The 17,082-nt window shown below is 39.2% G+C and overlaps 1 protein-coding gene across 13 annotated transcripts in view; it reads right to left on the minus strand.

Annotated features, from left to right (window-relative positions):
- Positions 1 to 17,082, minus strand: part of SSH2 (slingshot protein phosphatase 2) — a 267,869-nt gene that overhangs the window by 107,962 nt on the left and 142,825 nt on the right. For 5 of the 13 annotated variants that reach the window (XR_014821492.1, XM_084985387.1, XM_084985381.1 and 2 more), the window contains exon 1: positions 5,760 to 6,061. The exons of the other annotated variants lie outside the window; for them this stretch is intronic. Coding sequence is in view for 4 of the 5 variants with exons in the window: in XM_084985387.1 (XP_084841513.1) it covers positions 5,760 to 5,887 (128 nt within the window). In the remaining variant the exon portion in view is untranslated. Of the gene's footprint in view, positions 1 to 5,759; positions 6,062 to 17,082 lie in introns of those variants that run through there. 13 annotated transcript variants of the gene reach the window in all.

A 17,082-nucleotide genomic window follows, 5' to 3' on the forward strand; every position in this document is an offset into this window, starting at 1 on the left:
ATTCCAGTTTTAAAGAGTGAAATGTTTTTAAAGTGTAAACACATTAGAAAAAAATACAAAAGAGTACTTTTATAATCCTGGGAGTGGATGGGAAGGGTTTTTAAAAGCCAGATCCAAGGCTGAAATCCTAAGAGAAAATACAGATTTTACTACATAAAAATTAAAAACTTTTATACAAGATGCAAAGTTAAAAGACAAGCAATAGGCTTGGAGGAAATATTTTTTGCACATATTCAGAATATACAGAGTACTACATCTGCAAGAAAAAAAATACCAGTAGGAAAATGGTCAAAGTACAAACATGAAAATTACAGAAGAAAAATGAACAAGAACAATAAAAATACAAAATGATGCTAAGTCTCTACAATAATAAGGGAACTGCAAACAGAGAAGTGTTTAAAAGTAGGGGCCCTGGAGTCAGATTGTCTGTGTTTGTATCTTGGCTGTAAAATCTTGCTAAGTTACTTAACATCTCTGTGCCTCTCATTTGTAATTGAGGATAAGACCTAAGAACACAGGATGAGATAATATGCAGTGTTCAAAACAATGCCTGGCACACAGTAAGAGCTCAGTAAAAAATTAACTGCTTATCTAATATTAATATTACAAGGGTTGGTGAAGATACCAATATAAGCATATAAGCAAGATATACTCATAGCTGGTAAGAGCAAACTGGCAAAGCAAAATACAAAGCAGTTTGGCAGCATGCATCGAAATTTTAACATATAAATATCACCAAACCCAGAAATTCCACTGCTAGAATTTTATCTAAAGAAATGTTCCCACATATATACAAAGGTATATGTAACAGGACTTTGAATGCAGTATTGTTAAGAGTTCTAGATTTGGAGACAGGAAGTGCTGGTTCTAGTTTCAGTTCTACCAATAACAAATCATATAAATCACTTCACCATTTTGATTTTTTAGTTTACTACTCTACAAAATGTGGATAATAACTTGTCTAATCTGCCTCAGAGGAATACCTTAAGGTGGTGGTTCCCAAAGTGTGGTCCCTGGACCAGCATCATTAGCATCCTCTAGGAACTTGTTAGAAATTCAGATTCTCTAGTCCCATCCCAGACCTACAAAATCAGAAACTCTGGGAGTGTGGGCAGCGGTCTGTGTTTTAATAAGCTATCTAGCTTTCTGATGAAAGTTCAGAAATGAGCACATATGAAATCACTTGCACTACTACAGAGCAGAACTAAAAGCATTAATGCTATCACTAATAAACACACAAAAAGAAACCATTTCCACCTTTCGATTTCATGAAAAGGTACACTTTGGATAATCATCTCATATGCTTCTCTGCTGCTGAGCTTGAGCTTCAGAAAGCACTGATGTGAAGCTAAGAAGTCAAACTTGTATATGGTACCAAGTTAATAAATATAAGAATTTTAGGTCAAGGATAAAAAGCAAGGTAACCTCATTAACAAATCAAGCGACATCTCAAGCATCTAAATTCCAAGACTTGTGATCAGCAGTTTTCATAATGGGAACACTTTTGGTGATAGCCTTTGCCAGCATTTTATCTACTAATTCTTGATTCTTCCCTGAACTTTTCAGGACACACAAATAGTCACCTATTTCTTGATAAGCTATTTGTTTGGCATATAACAATAATACTAGAAAAGCCTTGGCCCCTTGCTTAGCAAACTTCACTTCTCAGTGATTGAATGTTGGCTTGTTAAAAATAACATAGGCTCCTACATTTTTCAGAAGTTCAGATTTTTGTTTTATTGAAAAGCTTGTGTAGACCCTTAGAGGGTATGGAACTTTTCGTGATTATTTGAGCAGTGTGATCCAAGACTCTTGAAGTTTGATCAGATGATGCTCTGGGTTGCTCACCTATCTTTTTCTGGTAGGATTAACACTTATAACAGTAACTTTGTTTCTGGAGTAAATCCAATCACTTCCTAATTTCTTCACTGAATATGTAAAAAACAACACTATATTTTGTGAGTTTTATATGATGGTAAGGGGAGACCCTAATCTAATAATGATGATATAATTCTCAATAAAATATAGTAATACCCAGGCTATTTTCTAATTTCTAACACACACACACACACACTCACACACACACACCTCACAGTTAAAAGTCAAACAATTAGAGCCTGTGAAATCACAAAAATAGGTATCCATAGGGCCTAGTCTAAAAGTCATTAACTTTTTCCAAAGGATAGCCCCTAGGATCTCACAGGATTTATTATATGGTACTTGGTTTCTAAACCCAGAGCAAATACGAGGCAGCAAGTGAGAAAAGGTTAAAAAAGCTCTTAGGAGTGGGTCCTCAGCAAAGATAAGAGAACCACGGGGCTAAGAGTAGTCAGGTGTCAATGTATCCTCCTCTCCCAAACAAATACTAAAATTCAGTCTTCACTTAAGGACCTTAAATCTTAATATATTAGTTGCTCCCATTCATCACTGCTATTTACACACCTGGCACCACAGGGAAATGCTCACACCAGTTACATTTTTACAGCATCAGACCTTAGAAAACAATACTTCCTTTAAGAAGCAGATTCTTAACCTTTTATGAGATCACATTACTCTCAGAATCTAATTTTTAAAAATATACTTACCGAACCAACATTTTCATAGGATCTCATGGAGTTCACTGGCCTTCTGAGGCCAATCCATGGCTTCAGTAACCATGGACTTCAAATCAAGATTTCTGCATTAGGCGTCAAAAATGCGTGTATTCAGTTAAAATTTAGGGTTTTATTCAGAATGATCCTTAAAGATTTTTAAATGAGGGAGTTCCCGTCGTGGCGCAGTGGTTAACGAATCCGACTAGGAACCATGAGGTCGCGGTCCCTGCCCTTGCTCAGTGGGTTAACGATCCGGCGTTGCCGTGAGCTGTGGTGTAGGTTGCAGACGCGGCTCGGATCCCGCGTTGCTGTGGCTCTGGCGTAGGCCGGTGGCTACGGCTCCGATTAGACCCCTAGCCTGGGAACCTCCATATGCCGCGGGAGCGGCCCAAGAAATAGCAACAATAACAACAACAACAAAAAGACAAAAAGACAAAAAAAAAAAAAAAAAAAAAAAGATTTTTAAATGAGGATCAACTGGGCAATACTATAAATGCTAAATAAGCATGATAGCTAAAGCAATACTAATAAATACACTTTAGAAGAAGTGAATATTAGCAAGAGTCTCTTAAGAAAAAAAAAAAAACTGGCAAAAGAGAAACAAAAATGAAAGAGAAATATACTCCGCAAATTTTTTAAGAAACTGTCTACCTTAGCAAAACTCTTAGTATAGCAAATATTTTTTCACTAAGTTGAAGATGTCATCAGTTAAAGATAATTCTTAAGACTCCAAGTCTCAAAAATGACCTTGCAACTATCAAGACAGAATATCATCCTCATAGTAGTTAAAAGTACTGGCCTAGGAAACAGTTCTGGATTCTAAGGACAGTTTTATCATTTACTAGCTATGTGGTCTTGAGTGATTACTTGACTTCGCTAAGTCTCAGCTTCATTATGTGTCAATAGAAGAAATTAGTTCATTTCATACTGTTGCTGTGACAGTTAAATGAGATAATAATACACATTAAACTCTTAGCACAGTGACAAACGGTCAATAAATGGCAGCTATTAGTTATTGCTTAATTTCAAATACTCACGTTTCTGTGCAGAAATTTATAGTTTGTAAATTACCACATACATAATCTCTTACGATCTTCTGGGGTCAGTATACGGTTTAAGAAACTGAAGTCAAATGACTTACCCAAAGATGTTAATTAGTGGGAAAAGAAATTCTGTACTTGCTTGACTACACAAGGAAGAAGAATTCAAAACTCCTTTCCCCCCATAAAGCCTAGAAGCTCTGCCTTTTAAATTTTGTTTAATCTTTTATTTAAACTGTAGTTAAATATATAAAAGTTGCTATCTTAGCCATTTTAAGTGTACAGTTCAGTGCCATTAAACACATCCACACCATGCTGTGCAACCATCACGACCACCCATCCCTATAACTTTTTCTTCTTCCTCAAATGAAACTCTGCACCCATTAAACACAATCTTCCTAGTCCCCTCTTCCAACTCCTGGCAACCAGACTACTGTAGTTCCCCCGCATAAGTGGAATCATACAATATTTGTACCATCACTGGCTTTTTTTTCACTTAGAAGCATGTCTACAAAGTTTATCTGTATTATGGCAAATGTCAGGATTCCCCCCCCCCTTTTTTTTGTTTTTGTGGTTTTTTTTTTGCTTTTTAGGTCCACAGATGCAGCATATGGAACTTCCCAGGTTAGGGGCCAAAACAGAGTTACAGCTGCTGGCCTATACCACAGCCACAGCAACACAGGATCTGAGCAGTGTCTGCAACCTACATTGCAGCTCAGGGCAACACCCGATCTTTAACCTAAGGAGCGAAGCCAGAGATTGAACCCACATACTCATGGATACTAGTTGGATTCTTTTCTGCTGGGCCACAACGGGAACTCCAGATTGCTTTCCTTTTTAAGGCTGAATAATATTCAGTTGTATTATATACCACATTCTGTTTATCCATGTATCCACTAATAGACATGTGGGTTGCTTCCAGTACTTTATTTTTTAAAGCATTGTTAACACTTATTTAGACACTGGTTATCCATTTTCAGTATTTTTTTTTTTTTAGGAGCACCACCATAAATCAACACAAAGGAAAAAAGCTGAAATGCAAATGAATCTGATTTGGTAAGAGAACAAACCATTAATTAAAATAATAAATTTGATTTAACATTATCTATAAATAACTTTACACATTACTCTGAGGACATTTAATAAGAGAGGATGGAAAGTTTCTATTGGACATTAAACTAAAAAGTACATCAGGCTTGCCCTGGGAGGAAGAGAGAAGTTGCTTAAGGGCCAGGAGTCTGGGAAAACCTCAGAAGGTGACTCTCCTTGAAGCTACTCAGAGTGTGAGTGGTAATACAATTCAAAGACCAAACTGCTGGTTATCTAAAAGTAACCCTAAACTATTCAACTAGTTTAAGGATGCAACTTGAATAGATGGGAGTACCTCCACTTCGCCCTTTATAACTGCGATTTGAGATTAACCACAAGCTTCAGCACACGGTTCTCAGAAAAATAGCTAAACCACAATAGCAAGGAAGAACACCTCTAGAAACTTTGAAAACAGTGATTAAAGATACAACTGAATCTTGCACTTTAGCGATTGAAGGCTTGGGTTGTGAGCACGCACTACTACAGACGAAGACTGAAAAAGAACCAAACTATTAACATCCAGGTTTCTGAAATAATTCCAGGCTACAACCAGGGGGTGTCAAGAATGGACTGCCTTTCTTTGTATGCACGGTTTACAACCGAAGCCTATGGTCACAGGCAATCTTATTTGAAACAAAAAACTAAAATGACAAACACGGGAGCCTGAGCACCAGCAGGACCCGCAAGGGAGTCCCAGGGTTTCCGGCCGGCGGTTCTGAGGCTACTGACCGCCCTTCAGCCCGAGTGCCCCGAAAGGCATACTGCTGTCACTCGGTCATCACCGACAACTTCCTTGGGGCGACCTCACTTTTCAGTCTCTCAAAGTTTACCACAAGTTCTCGCAAAGGATTCTTCTGTCCATCTTCACCCTCGGACTACACCTCCACCCCACTGTGCCCCCGGATGCCCCGAGACCTGCAAGCACGCAGGGTAAGACTTCGCCCTCGCTTGCTTGCTCCCAGCCGCTGGGGAAAGCGGCTGCTGAAAAGCAAACTTCCCGAGTTGCGGAAGGCAGGAGGGCGCGCGGCGCACTCACAGCTGGTTGATGGCGTTCTGCGAGATGACCGCGTTGGCGGAGAAGTAGGGGATCATGTCCGGGCCACCGAGGCTGCAGGTGCAGGCGGGGGGCGCCTTCCTCTTGCGGACCAACGTGCTCAGGGTCATGGAGCTGGCTCACGGCGCACAGCTCCGCATCCTGGCCCCCCGCCCGGCTCGGGCACAAGGCGCTCGCGTTGAACTCGGCGGGACTGGAGGCGCGGACAACGCGGGATCCCGGCGGCGGAACTGAGTCCGCCGGGTGGCGCGGAGGCAGCCGCCGCAGCCCTGGGGCTCGGCTCCGGAGTCCCGGCGGCTGGGCGCTACCAGAAGCCCGCCCCTACTCACGTCCGGGGCGGGGTGGGGCGGGTCCTACGAGGCTGGAGGGTCGGCCCTGCCGGCGCCCCGCCCCGGAGCTCCTAGCACCCACCAGATCCCGCTACCGCGTGCGGGCCTGGGGAGCATGGGTGGGCCGCAAGCCGCGCCTGGAGTAACGCGAGCCGGGGGTCGGGGGAAAGGCTCACATTTCTTTAGAACGTTTGAACAGAAAGGTCCTGCCTCTTAGTTGGCTTTGTTTGAACCTCAAACAAACGTTATTTTTTCAAATGATCTTAAAACTTTAAAAGGCTGTACACCCACAAAATGCATGGCTTCCTATGTGCCATGGGCTAGGAGAATGCAGAAATTAACCGGATTTTTTGTTGTTGTTTAAAGCAAAAGAGTTGAGGTTATGATGGGGAAAAAAAAAATCTATCTACACTGTTGATAACATCTGCTATCCTTGTAAGTAAATTCACGAGGGCTTTCCTAACCAAGGATTCACAGCCTTAACCACACATACGAGTCACCTGTAGAGATGTAAAGACTCCCAATGCCCATCTGCACCCTGGACTAACCAATCAAGTCGGAATTTCTTAAAGCTGAGATCTAGAAAGCAGTTTTTTTCAAAGCTCCACAGTGATTCCAGTGTGCAGCAATGGTCGAGATCACCGTGCCAAATGATCTAGAGAGAGACAGGATGGAGAGACTATATCCTCACTGTACAGATGTGGAAACATTTAGAGTAATGAATGTTGATGAACTCACTTGTAAGTGATGTCACTTAGATAGGACTCCTGCTGTATGTAGGGCTTTCCCCACCAAACCCTATTCCCTGGTGCTTTCATGAGTTTAAGCCTTAATGATTTTCGCAACAACTCAATGAGAAGAGCCTTCCACTTGACCTGGGACCAGCTCTTGGTAAAATGAGAATCTCATTTCTCTCTCTCCTACAAACTATGCAGTGGCTTACAAAAGGAACTGCTTCCCCCGCCCCAGGCACCCCCCCACAGGCACTCAGTAAAGGTTAGCTCCCTTATCTTTTGTCCTTCCTGTCTCATCAGAATAAATATTTTCAGGCATCAGTATTTTTAGCTTTTGTGAATACTTCACTAAAACATTAATATAAAGTTGCTTTAGGTATTCTAGAGCCAAAATTAGTAATTTAAAAAAGCAACTTCAGGAATTCCCTTTGTGGCTCAGCTGTTAAGGAACCTGACTAGGATCCATGAGGATTGGGGTTCGATCCCTGGCGTCCCTCATTGGGTTAAGGATCCGGTGTTGCTGTGAGCTGTGGTGTAGGTCGCATAGGCAGCTGAATCCCCCATTGCTGTGGTGTAGGCCAGCAGCTACAGCTCTGATTCGACCCCTAGCCTGGGAACCTCCATATGCTGCAGGTGCAGCCATAAAAGAGCATTAAAAAAAAAAAAAAAAAAAAAAAGCAACTTCACTATTATAAGATATCATGAGAAAAGATTAGAAGAGAACTATAAGAGAAAAGAGGCAAAAATGAGGAAGAATTCACTTTACTTACTCCTCACCACAGGCTAGAATCAAGAAGAAATAAATCTTTGTTTTATATAAATTTTCAGATCTCTGTTCCTATTGAGTTTGGCAATTTTCAAACTACTAGTAATGAAATAATCTAAACTATAAATTCTGTCTAAACCCAGAATCACTTTTTGTTAGTTGATCCTTCCAGAAAACTTAAAGTTGTTGCCAAGGCAATGAGGGGCTTGAAATATTGCAAACTCACGCTGAAAACAGATATCTAAATTTGCTATATCTGGTAATAGGAAGGAATTAGTTGGTCAGTAAAGAGTTAATGAAAGGTCTGGACTTTGGAGTCCAGTGCATCATCTTCATCCATCTCTAGAAAGGAAAAATTTTGAAAGATTTATTCAGGCTGTGTCAGCAAGCACCCAAATGGCAGTATAAGAAAAAAATCTGCTGATACACCCCAAAATAAATTGCTTTAAATATCTGGCAAACTTGCCAGTTTGAAACTTCTTCCAGGCTATAATTTATTACAGCCTCCTGCAGTGATTTAAAAAAAATAAAAGCAGCAGGCTGTTTAGAACAGCACTGCAAAGGTGAGTCCAGTTCCTTTCATGACACAGCACAGATAGGATTTTATTGAAGTCAACACTAGATGATGCCATTTAGGAAGATAATGGCATGGTAATCGTCTGTATTTGTCGGAAAAAGAAGTCAGCAGGAAATGTATTTTACTTAGTTCAACACTTAATGTCTCTGGCATTTAAAAACTCTAGAGATAAAGATTTTATAAATATGTATACTCGTCTTTTATAAATATGTTCCTATAGTGACACCTCATAAGTGCGCAGTCCTTTGTTTTCCCTCAAAGACCTCTGTCAGTGCCTGTTCAATAAATGAAGATGATTTTAACACTGCCATCCAGTCCTTTTCAAAAGCTTTTCTAAGTTAAATTCTCATTTTGAATGGTAATATAGAAAACTGGGAAAGCACTAGAACATGCCTCTTTGCAGACTGAGGTATCTTTAAGGAAACAGTTTTTTCCTACTACTGTTTTAAAAAGTTGAACAAATTCCCCTTCTTTTCACAATCTGCAGAGTGTCAAAATGTCAATCGATTTAGTTTCAGTTCAGTTTAATCCTTTACTCTCCACTGTCAGAAAACAAGGCTTGAGGGAGTGAGCTCTCTGTACCCAAGCATCTAGGAATTCAAAAATGATTCCAAATTAAATTGAGCAGCATGAAATAAACTAAGCTAGTTTTCTACTCCACATGAAGTCAGAAGGGGCTTTCTCTAAAAAATTGAACAAAACCCCTGAAGAAAAATTGCTGTATTTATGATTTTGCTTGAGTTTAACAGATTTGGAAATGAAATTTTTAATATCATTTGCTGACCATTCCAAGAGTCAGAAATATGAATACTCTAAAATGTTAGCATTAGCTATGCCCAAATTAAATTTTTTTGTAGATTCATTTATTGATAGCATTATTTTTTTTTAAAGTAATAAATGCCTCTTGTATCCATAAGATACTTCCATTACTGGGAGTTCCCATCAGCAGTAACAAATCCAACAAATATCCATGAGGATGTGGGTTCGATCCCTGGCCTTGCTCAATGGGTTAAGAATCCAGTGTTGCTGTGAGCTGTGGTGTATGTCACAGATGTGGCCCAGATCCTGCACTGCTGTGGCTGTGGTGAAGGCTGGCAGCTACAGCTCCATTTTGACCCCTGGCCTGGGAACTTCCATATGCCATGGGTGTGGCCATGAAAAAAAGAAAAAAACCAAAAAACCCTCCAAAAAACAAAAAAAACCCCAAGATACTTCCATTACTATGTCTCCATGTGCTCCTCCATAAGGTATAAATAGTATAAAACTGTGTAAAACCAGAGACCCGCATACTGACCTAACTCCACTCCTTAACAGACCCAAAGGTATACTGAAATGTGAAGGATGTGAACATGCTTTTGTTGCTGTAACAAAATTTCAACATAGGTGGATCATGTGAATTGACAATAGCGAGTGTGCTAAAGGGTGACTGTGTTAATTTATAGTACCAAAGCTGTAGGCTAGAGGAGTTTGCATCATGGCCCAGCGGAAATTAGTCCGACTAGGAATCATGAGGTTGTGGGTTCGATCCCTGGGCTTGCTCAGTGGGTTAAGGATGCGGCGTTGCCGTGAGCTGTGGTATAGGTCACAGACACGGCTTGTATCCTGCGTTGCTGTGGCTGTGGTGTAAGCCAGCAGCTGTAGCTCCGATTTGACCCCTGGCTTGGGAACCTCTATATGCAGGTGTGGCCCTAAAAAGCAAAAAAAAAAAAAAAAAAAAAAAAAAAAGCTGTGGGCTAGAACCCAGAGAATCCAAATTCTAGTTCTAACAATCTAAGATTCTGGCCAAGTTATTTAACTTCATCTATAAAATGGAATAATAAAACTCCAAGGAAATGTCCCAAGATCTATTTTTGGGAGAGTCAGGGAACCTTAGGAAAGGATTTTCATCCAATCTGTAGACCTTGAGAAATGCATTTAATCCACTTAACATAGATAGTCATTTGGTTCAAATCACTATAGCCCATCAGTTAAAAACTCTGGCTTTGGAATTAATAGACTAATTTAGAATCCTAGTGCCACCATTAGCTATGAACTTTAAATAGCTACTTAATCTGTGGCTCAGTATTAGTATCTAATTTATGAAGTTATTGCGAGGATTAATTAAATTGATACATATACAGCACTGAAAAAAGTGCCTGGCACAAACATCTACTTTTTGGCTTTAATGGCTCTGCAAGCTTAAGAAGGCTGAGAGAAACGTTGAGGAGACTGTGCTTCAGGATTAAAATAAAAATCAGAAAATTGGAGTCTCCAATGAAGAATCTTAGATCAGAGGGCATGATTATAATACAATTCTACATTTTTATTAAATTTTTTTTTTGCTTTTATAACTCTTCCATGTATTTTATCTTTTGGATGTTCCTCAGAGATAAAACCTTTTAACAGGGAGAAGTCCAACATGCTTTTCTTTAGGTCACTAAGAAGGCTGTGTAGGGGGGATGTGGGGGAAAGCAAGGGACCTCTGAAGTCAGTCTGACAACCTTTCACAAAGTCCAATGTGCATTTTAGCTTATTCACTGAGAAAATAAAAATGCTGGACTAAAGATAATCCTTTACGTTCTTTCCAATCTGAAAAACAGCTAAAGCAGGCAACACAAAAACGGAAATGAATTGGGTATCAAAAGTTCTAGATTCTAGCTACTTTGTCCATGGGCAAAACTTAAGTCTGTCACAGCCTTAGTTTCTATCTAATCTTAAAGTGGGGATGGTAATGCTTACTTCACAGGCTTATTAAGACACACAGACACAGTACTTTGTGAATAGGACAGCACCAAATTTTTGTTATTATTACCATCCATAGACTGGCCAATCAGCTTCCAATAACAGAAAGCTTAGTTGTGTTTGTTTGTATTTGGGATGAGAAGTTGATTAATGAATGAAAATTAAAATGCAAATAAACTTCCTTTATATACCACCATTTCATTCAGGAAGTCTTTACCATTTTTGTTAGCCAGGCAGTTAATAACATTAACTCAATATTGCCATCTTGTGAGAAGTGAGATTTGCAAGGCTTACTAGGATACTTTTTTTTTTTAAAGCTTTGAAATAACAGTATTAATTTATATAACTTTATTTTTAAAATATCTAGTCATAAGAGAAAATGATTTTACTAATTAGAAGATCTATCTGTATTTTTATGTATTCTCTAAGGGCTTGATCTAGAGAAATAAACAGTAAATTAATCTCTTGAGTGTTAAAAGGGAGAAAACCAACACTTTAAAGAGCTGCAAAACAAAAAGCCTGTTACCTAGAGTAGCACAACATTCTGTCTCCTGTTAATCTGTAAAATGCTAAGATAAAACTCTAAAGGCAATACTCCTGATTTTCAAACTTGTTTCCCAGACAGCACCTTTCCCAGACAGCACTAAGAGGCATCTTGGCTATTGACTAAGAGTGCTCAGGCAAAGACACTCTTCATACAATACAATAAACCAAACTTTGTAACAAAGGCTCTTAAGAGCAATCATGTTTTGCAATCACCATGTGGCTAATAGCTTTATTTAAAAGAATACCTGACAATAGTTTTAAACACTGAATCACACAATGTCACTGAGCCCTTCCAAACCCTTCTATGGAACGTTCCACCCTAAGAGCAATGGGGAATACTGAAAAGTATCAACTCCATGAGAGGCAGATCTGAGGCATTCATATCCCATGGTCTTAACCACCATATGCTCTAGTAGGAAGAGATGCTGAAATGCTGCTTTCTTCAAGTTACAAAAGCCCCACACTCTATTGTTCAGTAAAAATAATAGGTATTTATAGATCACTTTTCACTCCAACACATCTTACAAAACATTTAACCATTTAATCCCATTCTTTTTTTTTTTTTTTTTTTTTTTTTTTTTTTTTTTTTTTTAAGGGCTGCATCTGTGGCATATGCAGTTCCCAGGCTAGGGGTCACAATGGAGCTGCAGCTGCCAGCCTGTTCCACAGCCATAGCAATGCAGAATCTAAGCTGCATCTATGACCTACACCACAGTTCATGATCACTAAACAAGGCCAGGGATTGAACTGGCAACCTCACAGATACTAGTCGGGTTTGCTACTACTGAGCCACAACGGGAACTCCAAAAATTTTTTTAATTTAAATTTGAATTTTTTTTATGGCCACACCCACGGCATACAGAATTTCCTGCGCCACGAACTGAATCTGAACCATAGCTGCAACTTTTGCTGCAGCTGTGGCAATGCCGAATACTTTAACCTACTGTGCTGGGCTAGAAGTCAAACCTGTACCTCCAGAACAAACCCAAGCCTCTGCAGTTGGATTCTTAACCCGCTATGCCACAGTGGGGACTCCCTAAAAAAATTTTTTTTAATATATGCTTAAAGACGACATTTTTTTTTTCAGTACTCAGAAAGGTAAAATAAAAGCCACTCTTCTCATTCCCATCATCCTACTCCCAAGGATGGCTGTTCATATTTCCAGAAAATTTCCTTGCCTAAACAAACATTAATGTATTATAGCTGATCTTTAAGAAACACTCATGCATAATTATATTATACATATTATTCTGCTTTGTGCTCCCTCCCTTACACTATATCTTGGACAATCTTCCATGTTTATGAAGATTTACTTCATTCTTTTAAAGGAGTGCAGAGTACCCTATTTTACAATTACAAATAATTTATTTAAGTAGTCCTCTACCGATGGACATTTGTTTCCTGTCTTTACCATTACACACCCTATCACTATGAACATGCTTTCACACAATCTTTGGGCATACATGTGAATATATTTGTTGGATGGATACCTACAGGTAGAAGTGGTAGTTGGTTAAAATATTTTAAACATCCTAGGAATTGGCAGACATTATCAAATTGCCCTCCTAAAAAGGGTTTAGATTTTTACTTTCCCATGGAATCTTTGACTCTCTTCTAACACTGTGATCTATTAAATTAGCTCAGGGCCCAAGATTCCATTCTACATATATTTTACATACTACATTAAAAACTATATATATATACACACACACACACTATATATATATATATATATATATATGAGAAAATTACATTAAAACCTATATACACATATATATGTGTGTGTGTATGAGGAAAGTAAAACATGCTTAAGGAAACTAGGAAAATACACTAAATTATAAAAAAAAATTATGAAGAACTGTATTATAGATAATTGATTCCAAAGAATTAGACTATAGAAATATATACAGTACTTAAACTATTTTGAAGATAATATTTTTTTTAAAATCTTTTTAGGGCTGCACCCACAGCATATGGAGGTTCCCAGGCTAGGGGTCCAGTTGGAGCTTTAGCTCCCAGCCTATGCCAAAGCCTCAGCAACACGGGATCTGAGCTGCATCTGCAACCCGCACCACAGCTCATGGCAATGCCAGATCCTTAACCCACTGAGCAAGGCCAAGGATTGAACCTGTGTCCTCATGGATGCTAGCTGGGTTTGTTAACCACTAAGTCATGATAGGAACTCTGAATACAATGTAATTTTTAATTCAGAAGGTATTTTAAGATCTTGTTAGATGCTAATGCTGCAGAAGAAATTATAGGTGAATGAGCCAAATGTGGCCTAATACCATCAATGTTCTGGAATGAAGTGAGACAGAGATAGAAAAATGGGAAATAAATTTGGAAATAACAAAAAAATGGAATTTAGAGGAGCAGAGAAGTTCTTGAAAACAAAACTAATAACTGATATTTATTGCACTAACATTCACTGATCCTCTATTAAGAGTTTACACGTAGTATCTCAATTCCCACAAATAACACTATGATTCTATTATTATCTTTATGAGGCTCAGAGAGGTTTAATGATTTGTCTAATATAATTCAGCAGTATTTCAAACTCAGCCAGTTATTCTGGCTCCAGAACCTGTTTTGTTAATCAGTATCCTACACTGTCTGAATGATGAGGTGGGTTCACAACAGAACAGGTTAAGTCAGAAAAGGTCTATTGCCAACAGGAAGTACTCCTGGGGACCTTAAATATCTACTTTCTTGCACCTGGTGTTTTCTCCTCTACCTGATCCTAGCTATAGCTGGCAAGTCCTGACAATAATAGGGACCTAACTCAGTACTAAATATAGCAGTAAGATGATCTTTTGGCTGTTGTTTACCATCCTCTTGCTACCAGATCCCTTAGAACTCCGTACTTCAAAACTAATAGTCATCACAAGACATTTTCAAAAGCACTTATATCTATATATATTTTTTTGGTTCCCAAGTTTTGTTTTTTTTTAAATTTTACACAGCTCTTACATGAAGGAGGTATTTAATGTATTTGCGGATAATGACGGGATCCTCATCTCATTTGATTTTAATTTTTAAAATTAAAAAAAAATTTTAGGGCCATGCCCATGGCACATGGAGGTTCCTAGGGTAGGGGTTGAATCAGAGCTGCAGGTGCCAGCCTACACCAGTCACAGCAAAGCAGGATCCAAACCACATCTGCGACCTACACCACAGCTCACAGTAATGCCGGATCCCCGACCCACTGAAGGAGGCCAGGGATCAAACCCACAGCCTCATGGTTCCTAGTCAAATTTGCTTCCAGTGCACCATGATGGGGACGCCTCATATGATGTTTTAAATAAACATACTGGCTGGGCAGGGATTATTATTCTTTGCTACATTTAAAGAATAAGATGATCCAGTCTAATATCTGGGTGATAAGCTGAGAGTCTAGGCTGAGATGTGCCCAACTCATCCTGTCTCAGATCTACTCATCTAAGCTAATATGTGCCCAATTCAGTCTGTCAACATACTATTGACAGATTAACTATACTCAACTGGACTAATCCTGAACACCCATGGGCCAGGGACTTTGTTAGATACTGATTATCAAAACGAATAAGAGTTAAATACTTTATAATAATTCCCTACTTAAAACCCCCAAATAGTTCCTTACTCCCTTTCAGATCAAGTCCAATCTCTTCCTTATAGCCTTCATATCCTCCATAATTAAATCTAACTGTAACCCAGTCATTATTGTGTATTACCCTCAACTCCATCCCTTCTCCAATACAATCAGTGTAATTATTTTTTACCCATTCTCCCCAAACAAATCCTTGCTATAATTAGGTAGTTTCTGTGCTGTTCTCCTATATCCAAGTCTCACTCTCCTGTCTCTGTCCAAATTATTTCCACTCTGAGACCATCTTTATCCAAGCTTTCAGGTTATCCATGTAAAACATACTTTCAAGGCCTAGTTCAATTCTCAGCTCTTTCATTAATTAAAAGTTTCACAGTGTTAGTGTTTTCATATTCATCCTCATTTGATTCTCACTGCAATCCTGTGTATAGGTAAATAGAGCTAGTAGCTGGGATTATCCACTTCATTTTATTGATGAGGAAACTGAGGTTCAAAAATTAAGGGACGTGCTCAAGTTTACAGTGTTTACAGTGTTAGAATTTGAACTGAGGCCTTCCGATAGAGTCCAATGATCAATTCCTGGCTGATGGTATGCTGACACCTTTCTAACTCCTTTAGAATTTATAATCTGTATTTTTATTCAAGGTCTTATTCTCTATTTTATGCCACATAATTTATCTCTTTGCTAAAGCAAGTCATATAGTAACTCTCTTTTGTGGACTTTATAGAGTCTAGCACAGTGCTAGGCAAGTCGGCATCAAACATAGTCTGGTGGTTGATCCTTTTCCTGCACCCCACAATATTCTTCTAAGGGCTCTAGACAAGAATTTCCTGAAGGAACTAATATGTTAATGACAAAAGTTCTCTCTCCCTGGAAGCTCACTCCCTCACACTTGATAGGGGAAGAAATCCCGAAGATTCCTTTTCACTGCCTCATCTTTCTGCTGCCTCTTACCTCTTTGGGTAGATGTCTCCTTTATACAAAGAACACAGTAGTGGGCCTGGAATACAATCCAGTAAATAAGGTTTCATTTTTATTTTCCAGCCTGCCCTAGACTTTCAGGAGCCAAAAGTTCAAATCGCAGCAGATTGATTCAACCCTTTCACAAGCAATTTGCTACTACGCAGTTTGTTTAGACTGATCAAGTTTCCAGGCCCTGGCTGAGCAGCATCATTGTCTCTCCAAGATTTCATGTATCAGCCTCCTTGGCCGCATTTCACTTTCTGTGTCTTTCTTCTCTGAAATCAGGTGAACATGCAAAATCACACAGTTACACACACTTAAGCACTTTTCAACAACCATTTCAAATATCTTCAAGGAATTTAAATATAACACAGGAAGTTTGCTCTCTCTTTCTCTCTAGGTTACACAAAATCAAGAAGGATGCAGAAGTTATACTCCTCAGTTCTTAGTAGTAAGGGGGTACTTGGTATCATTCTTCAGCAAGTACATCAACTAACTAAGGCCAACTGGACAATGGATCTTAAGTGAAAAATACTTTGCTAAGGGAAAAAAAGACAAGGTAGCAACTCGTTCTTTTAACTGTGAAATATTTCAAACATAGAGCAAAGAGAGAATAATAAACAGCCAGATATTCAGTAGACAGTATGAAAACTTTTTAACATTTTACTCTTTGCATTTTTTTTTGTCTTTTTTTGCTATTTCTAGGGCTGCTCCTGCGGCATATGGAGGTTCCCAGGCTAGGGGTTGAATCGGAGCTGGAGCCACCGGCCTATGCCAGAGCCACAGCAACGCGGGATCCGAGCCGCGTCTGCAACCTACACCACAGCTCATGGCAACGCCGGATCGTTAACCCACTGAGCAAGGGCAGGGACCAAACCTGCAACCTCATGGTTCCTAGTCGGATTCGTTAACCACTGAGCCACGACAGGAACTCCTACTCTTCACATTTTTAGAAATAAAACATTACAGCTGAAGCCCCCATGAACTTCTCCATGAACCCTTTCCCCTCTCTCTGTACATGTAACTACTCTCCTGAATTTGGTCTTTACATTCATGTGTTTATCCTCTGCATATGGCATATTTTT

Source organism: Sus scrofa, chromosome 12 (genome assembly GCF_054392235.1).
Source record: "Sus scrofa isolate SSC_HxYL_T2T_F1_AM1 chromosome 12, Sscrofa_HxYL_maternal_Yorkshire_Landrace_v2.0, whole genome shotgun sequence".
Classification (NCBI taxonomy): Eukaryota; Metazoa; Chordata; class Mammalia; order Artiodactyla; family Suidae; genus Sus; species Sus scrofa.